The sequence below is a fragment of the Sinocyclocheilus rhinocerous genome, unplaced genomic scaffold (genome assembly GCF_001515625.1).
Source record: "Sinocyclocheilus rhinocerous isolate Xijiao unplaced genomic scaffold, SAMN03320098_v1.1 scaffold580, whole genome shotgun sequence".
NCBI classification, from domain to species: domain Eukaryota; kingdom Metazoa; phylum Chordata; class Actinopteri; order Cypriniformes; family Cyprinidae; genus Sinocyclocheilus; species Sinocyclocheilus rhinocerous.
Genome location: NW_015670982.1, coordinates 1473157 through 1481255, shown reverse-complemented (window position 1 = coordinate 1481255; position 8099 = coordinate 1473157). Strand labels below are relative to the sequence as shown.

The window sequence follows — 8099 nt, the reverse complement described above, 5'->3', positions numbered from 1 at the left end:
GGGGGGGGGAGTACATTAAGCCAAGGGTAATATATAAATTTAAAATAAATTAAATTTATGAATAAAAAAAGAAAACATTGCTAAATCCCTGCCTCCATTAAACATAAAACACATAGTCAGTAGCACATTATAAAAAAGTATAAGTATTACACTTCATGCACAACGTATAGGATTTTAAGGCTTTGGTATCCAAATAGCATTTCGAGTCTTTACAAAAAATAATAAATATAGGTTTAACAGACAAAAAAATGCATTTATGTATAAAAACTTAGCTATAGGAAAATAAATAGATTTATTAGAAAAAAGGCCTACTTGTCTTTTAGATTCTTGTTAGAGTTATGAAAACTAAGTAAGACATCTTTTTAAAAAAATGTCTATAGAAGCACGTACAAACATACAAAATTTCTTCCAAAAGGTAGCTACATGGACTGGACACACTCCCAAAAAAGATGACGGACAGACTCATCGTCCACTCCACAAAAGGAGCAGAGGGCATCAATCTCAGGAAACATTTTTTTTTAAGATAAAGATTGACAGGGTAAAATCGGTGTAGTAACTTAAAATATTATTAAAATATAAATATTATAAATATTAAAATATTATTATTAGTGATTAGATATTTGTTAGGTAGGACCACATTTTCTTCCAAGGAATCTCTTCAAAAGAATTACTCCAATAAGATTACAGAAGAGACAGTAATTGTATCTTTCTGAAAGAGTTGCCTAACAACTCTCTCAAGCCTCGTTCACGCCGCCAGTGTCTCGCAGCCATCATTTTCATACCACAGATGCTAAACATTATTGCAAACTGTCTAAAAGTATATATGCAGACACTCATATGAGGAGTTTTAAATAGCAAATTAGTCATTCAGAGAACTAATTGTATTTTTGAACATGAAAAATTGACCGAGGTCCAGACCTCGGTGACCTCATCGCGGGCTACGGCCATGCAAATATCCGACACGTGCGCACAGAAAGCCAATTTAGTTCTTTTTCGCAGACACAACACACAAAATTATCAAAATGCCCAACTTGTGTTAAACTTTTGTTGTTTGAATAAAGAAGATTAATCTATATTCAATTTATAGTTTATGCATATAACTACAGTTTATAGTTTATGTGATGACTGTTTTAAGTTCATTGAAATTAAAAGTTATATTTTTTTCAAAGCATAATTAAAGGTAAAAATAAATAAATAATGGCTTTCAATTATACTGTAATGTTGAATGATTATAATTAATGGCTAAAATTGAAGGGAAAATGCATTTAATATAGATTTCAGTTGCAGTATTGTATCAATGATACTGGTCTTTATTGACAATAGGCTGCTATAGTAAAATTAACATTCTTTTCAGTTGCAGAGGAAGTTGAGCTTCTCAGCACAGTCTCTGTTCTCCCAATTGTCAGTTTTAGTGTTACGGGCTCCACATTGATAGGGCTGAGTTGGGCACTCTGGCAGTGAAGTCTGAATCCCCAGAGGCTGGTTGCTGACCCAGAACCATTCCCCAACCAGGTAGCGCAGACCTGTCCACACACTTTCTGTCTGAGATTCTCTTGTGCCTCTTTTTGCCAGCTCTAATTGTCTCTCAGTGGTGATGCTGGCCAGATCAGTGTGGTGAGTCCTGCAGTACAGCAGCGCTTCCTCCCATGTCCTCTTCTCTTTAACAAGAATGAAGACCGTCTTGTAGCAGAAAAAAGTATACAACTTAAAACACTCATAGTCAAACCAGTTGTGCCTTAAGGACACACAGTACTGAAATCCATAAAGATTATTGGGCTGACCGGTTTCCCACTTTGAGTAAGAAAACAAATTTCCATCAGACCACAGAAACTGATTAATGTTGGATTTGTTCCTATACAGACCGATCCACTTGTCTAAACTGTTTCCTTCTGCCAGCTGTTTTAGCAAGTCTTGTTCTTCTTGACTTGTGATGGTTGACAAGTCTTCATAATATGTCCTGCAGTAACTCTGAGCATCAGTCCAGTTTTTTTGGGATGGTCAAATAGAAATGCTCTCTAATCAAAGCTTTAGTCAGTCCACAGATGACAATCAGGAGAATGATGGACGCTTTCATCTTTCCAGTGAGGTGTTGAATCAATGTCAGCATGAGGCTCGTGTGGTGACCCTACAAGTGTGATGTGTAATGTGCCCACATTATATAAAATAATTTGAAAGATATACAAAAAAAATTCCAGGAGATGTCTATAGGCACACCCCCAGATAAACTAGAATATGTAAACTCATGTAAATATAAAGTTGTGTAATGTAGAGTGTTTTAGGTGGTTATATCAGTTTAGACCAGCTTCATTCTGGGTTCACAGTGAAAATGGAAAATTTGATATTAAGAACATTTGTAAATGTGTAGGCCTACTTTACAGCAGTAAATGCACATTTAACCATTTTTTTTGGACTAGACATAAAAGGTGCATACAGTAATTGTTTAGCTAGCGTTAACTTTGTCACGGAAACACCAGGCTCTTCCACTCATCAGCGATCCCAATCACCTGAGTTCTGATCACCCGCACCTGACCGTCATTCACTAATTTAGAGTAGATGTCACAGTTACGTCACTTGCAGCTGCGCGTGTAACGGAGGCCAGCGAGTAAGTGCTGTGCAAGGTAAACCTCACTCCCCTGATCTCAAGAGACGCACTAGCGACTGACGCTTCCTTGTTATACTGACTGACGCTTCCTCATTTAGCCTCCTTGTTAGTGCGTCCGCCTCCCATGCCGGAGACCCGGGTTCGAGACCCACTCGGAGCGAGAACGAGGTGCGGCGGAGCCAAGGTAAACCTCACTCCCCTGATCTCAAGAGACGCACTATGAATTAAAATTAGTGGCTGTAGCCATTTAGCCTCCTTGTTAGTGCGTCCGCCTCCCATGCCGGAGACCCGGGTTCGAGACCCACTTGGAGCGAGAACGAGGTGCGGCGGAGCGGACCCGGGAGAGAGGGGTTACACGCGCATAGTGGTTGCAGAAAAACACTGGGAACAAGTGGACATAAATGGGTAAAATCCATGGAATAAAAGAAAAAAATATTTGTGTGCCTTTTGATGTCAAGATCGGAATGCAAATAATTTTTATAGAATACTGTCGTCAAAGACGCCATTTGAAGCTAAACGCAGACGTTTAAATGGACATACTATGGATGAAAACTGTTATGATTACTCTACTTTTAAAGCATAAATTCGATTTAAACAATAGGTCTACATAATATTCACATATGCTGTTCATAGGGGACGTATTGTATTAGCCCTACAGTTACAGCATGAAATATTATTTAACGTTAAACCCTACTACTAACATTTTTACATACCATTTATTTTATCTCACAATTCTGACTTTTTTTCTCGCAAACTTACCTGAACTCTTGTTCCAAGTCTCCCGATCTCCTTCGTCTTCTCACGCACTCCAAAACCTGGTAACAGATTATACCGTCATCAGTATCCTTGCTCAACTAAGTAAAGACTCCTTATCTGCCATATCCTACCTGCTTCTGCTATTTATCTAAATCTGTGCAATAAACCCGTCTGTTTGATTCTAACCTGTCTGTGTCTTGAGTCTGACCACACGCTACAAACTTAGCTATTCTTCATGTACTTAAGTACTGATCACACAATTTTGGCTGACCAGTCGTCAGGTGTGTGCATTGTCTCGATTATCATGAAAGCAGCAACAGCAAATCAAATTGCTAGAGGGCAAAAGAGTGCAAGAAGAGGGCTGTCACACTCACAGACACACCAGGCTCTCTCTCCACTCAACCACAGCGTTCATTCTCACCAGCTACTAATCAAACTGCACCTGCAGCTCATCTCCACAATCATCATCAACACTACAAAAGTACCACTCGGCCTGCACTTTTTGTCTGGACTCCCTTATGGACTCTCAGATGCTCCTTGTTCCTGTAAAGTGTCACAAATATTACCTCTGAAAATCCTTTCAGCGGCTACCGAAGGTCCCCCTCACCTGAATATTAGATCCTGGACTAAATTCCCCAGAACCCACATACCTGGACTGAATGCACCCACACCTGTTCTGCATTTCACAGACTATTTAAGCACTGAGCACGCTAGGCTCAGTACGAAGTCTTGTATTGCTTCTGAGCGTTCGTTTTTCTCTTGTCTTGCCTGGCTTTGACTCTGATTGGACTATCATTACCTTGATCCTTGCTGCCAGCCCTTTTGACTACTGCCTGGTTTGTTTGGATTATTTATTCTGTCTGTTTGCTTCCTGCCCCAATCTCCTGCCTGTTATGAACATGATTATAACCCACGTTTGTTTGTACGCTGTCTCAAATGAGTTAATCTTCATCAAAGTGTTACCTGTTTCATTCCAAGTGTCCAGCGATCTCTTATACTTACTTCCAAGTCTCCTGTGATCTTCAACATTTACCTCCAAACCACCAGCGTTTCCTATAGGATCTCTCAACTGCTCATTATTGTACTGGACTGTTTTTTATTTATTTTTATTTTTTTGAGCACTTCATGGTCAGTTTGATTAACCTGCCTCAGTTTTACTTAGCTGTTCATCCTACCTACCATTACCCATATCTGCTGTGTTGTGTGTACCCCCCTGATGTACACACCTTCCATTGGACTATTTTAATATAATATGCATAATATGCAAGAAAACTTTCATAATCTAATGCAGGCAGACTAATGCAGAAAATGCTTGCAAGTGGCAAAACATGGTTTGCATAGTTTGTTAGCATAGTTAGCTTAGAGTTTAAATAGATCACCAGAAATTAGGGAAATGAGACACAAGTGTGACAGGATCAGAATTCAGGTGAGTGAGACCTCTGGTGTTGTGCGGGGGTAGCAACACCTTCAGCGGGTATAACAGAGCCGGAGGTAACCCAGGATACATTAGAAGGGAGTCATGCCTGTGGATGGTTTACACAGGATGTTTTATGCAAACTCTGCCCAGGGCAAGAAACGGCTCTAGTTGGATTGATGAAGCTGGCAGTATGTTTGCAGTATGCTACCTTGAGAAAGAAGTAAGTCAGCGACCAATAGACCAAGGACATTGAGGAGTTGTCTAATGGTTGCCTAAATAACAGGATGTCCAAAACACAAAGAAGAATCACTCTCCACTCTATAAAAGCTGCCGTGGCTAACAGTTCTCGATTGCCAACATTGTAATTTCTCTCAGCAGCCGAGAGCTTGCGGGCAAAAGATCAATCTCTTCAAATGCGTCACTGGTTCCACTTCAGTTTCTTTATGGCTTCACCAAGAAGATAGTTGAGTGGTGATGCTGCTGAGCTGAAGTTTCTAATAAATCGCCTGTAGAAACTGGAAACACATTTACCTCATTCTAGTCAACTCAACTCATAATCTGTTCCACCTAAACTTATAACCTTATTGTGTGACCTTATAGTACAATTTTGAATGTCTTATTTCTGCATAGTGTCCTCAGGCTTTGATCTCCTATTTTCTGTTGTTTACTGACTTCTGTTTATTGATTATATTTGCTTGAAAGAAGAACCTTATTGACACCATGCATTCTGACTTGTGTCCACTTGACCTGAGAAAGAAGCACAATTCTGCACTCTGCAGATTGTAGCTCTCCTTGTTTAAAGCATTTAGTTTGTTGTTAGCCGCAGTCTTCAAAATCCTCTGGTTTTAGGATTTATGTGACTTCACTTCCACTTCCATTCTTCTCAGTATTGCCTGTGTGCTTGTAGCTACTCAAACAACTGGAAAGTCAACTATGTGGGCACATTAAAAAGAGCAGTGGCGTAGGAAGTGCTTGAGGTGGGCCGGTACACACCGGTACGCAGTACCAGCACTTCAATATTTTAGTCTTTAGTGTTCTGGCACTTTTTCATGCGTTCCAAGCACTTCTGTACTGAGTCAAAGCGTCAGTGTCTGGGTGATTAGAAATTACACTATAAAGCACACTACCCAGGAGGTCATTTGAAACCGGTAAACTTCTGGAAAGTTCAAGGATCCTGTAAGGGAATGCATTGGTAATAACAAGTAATAAGTTTAAAACAGCGCTAATGCAGAGAAAACACAGACAATTTCATCAGAGATGGCGGAGAGAATAGTGACTCACGTCTAGATGGCAGTAAATTATTGTATTCAGCGTGTATTTGGCTTAAAAGCACGAGTGTTTTATAATGAATGCCGGCTGAAGGTGTTTTAGATTATGCACTGGTTAGTGGTTTAGTTATTCTGAATGCGTACGTATAGTAGCATGTACAGTCAGGTTAAGGCAGCAGGTTTAGTGGCATCTCCCTGTGGTCCTGTTTAGTATTGCAGCATTGCAGCTTAACTGGTGCTTATTTATATTAAAAATGCTTAAACAATTTTTCTTTCTTTCTTTCTTTCGGCATTATATGCCTATACATACATTGAGAATTATGAAAATGTATGTATTTATTTATTGAATTATTTATTTTGGGGGGATTGGGGATGTGGGGGGAGTACCGGTGTTCTGCCCGTTTTTGACCCCCTGCCAAATTATTACCCCTCTCGTTGAAATCGCTATCTGATTGCCTAATCCTAACCCCTCCCCCACACCTAACCCTAAACCTACCAATACTAGGGGAGTAATAATCTGGCAGGGGTCAGAATTGGGCTCAACACCGGCACTTCTTTTTTTCCACGTCAAGCACTGGGCATAGACAGAATTTAATTTTTGGTCGGGGTGGGCAAAAGTGAGCGGGCAGTAGTAGACTAACTAACAGACAGAATTGGACTCAATATTCTGGTCATTTCAATCTTCTTTTCTTGATCTTATTGAAAAATAAAGCGTAGAACACAGTGGAAGACACTCATCGTAAAACTGTAGTTATAACCTGTCCACATACAATACCTGAGTTGCAGTTAGAACTCAAATTAAATACTGTTTTATTTATTCCATAACAGAAGTCATTTAAAATGTTATCTGTATATTTTAATTTTTAATTTCACCAGTCTACAGTAAATGTACAACTCTCCCAATATGTTATGCTGCCTACACTGGAAACTCTGACTGCAGAGATAGCCTATTCAAGGTAGGCCAACTGTATTTCCTCATCATATTTCCTCAAATAGATTCAATATAATTAAAGTGTGTAAAATTATTATATTCAGAAATGCCATGTTTCTGATTTTTTTCTTTTTCTTTTTTTTAATTTGTTATTTAAATTAATAGGCCTGGCCTACATATTCGGAAACAGGTCGCCGCGTCAGTTGAAAATATAATAAAAATAATGAGGACGACTGGCAACAGCTGGTCTTAAATTATTTAGACACCGCACACTAAATGACTTTAAATAAAGACTGAAAACACTGACTGAGCACAAATTACATTCATAATTCGCCTCACAGTAGTATTTTCCCGGCTTTTCAGAATGAAACGGATCAGCCCGCGCTTGGAACTGAAAAATCTTACTTGCGGGCTGAGAAGAGAAAGAGTTCTCTCCCACCTCAGTGCGAGTTTTCAAAAAAGTCAATTTTACAGAATTATGCATTGCTGCTGTTTTTAAATGAGCCAACTGAACAGCAGTGCTCAAAGTACATAGGCTACTGTACACATACAGTAGGATTGCAAGCTGTGTGTGTGGGGGGGGAGTTGTTGGGCGATATGCTCCATAGTCATATCGTCTTATCGTCAGCCTGTGAGATCGCCGATACACAATATTATCATGCTAATTTATATAATTACTTACTTAGTTTCATAGCTGGAGAGTGAACCAGCAGCCTAATGTTACCTCATAATGTTAGCCTCATTCACTCAGAATCACTGTCTAAGGTTTCAGAACAACACTGTCTTATTCAGCTGAATTTTAATACACTGTTATTTAAGAATACATGTCAATAACAAGCAGACTGAAAAAAATTACACGACTTTATAAATGTATAGAACTATAACATGCATAAACTTTATTCACTCAAATAAAAAAAATGGGTACAAAATATGTCACTAGAGCTGTGCCCCTTTTTAAAGGTACACCTTTGTACCTAATTTAACCATAAGGGTGCATTATAGTAACTAAAGTGTATTATTTATATTAATTACTTCTGAAAGGGCATTGCTGTTGAGACAGATTTTGAACCTTCTTTTGGAGAGTGTAAATAACTTGTATGGAACTTATCAAAATAAATGTAAAGA

The 8099-nt window shown here is 39.0% G+C and overlaps 1 protein-coding gene across 1 annotated transcript; it reads right to left on the bottom strand.

Moving 5' to 3' along the window:
• Positions 1 to 1350: 1350 nt before the first annotated feature.
• Positions 1351 to 1986, bottom strand: LOC107734547 (macrophage mannose receptor 1-like; the record flags this gene model as incomplete). Its single annotated transcript, XM_016546536.1, has 1 exon — positions 1351 to 1986. A coding segment is annotated over one exon (636 nt), but the record flags the coding sequence as incomplete, so codon positions are not given.
• Positions 1987 to 8099: the final 6113 nt, after the last annotated feature.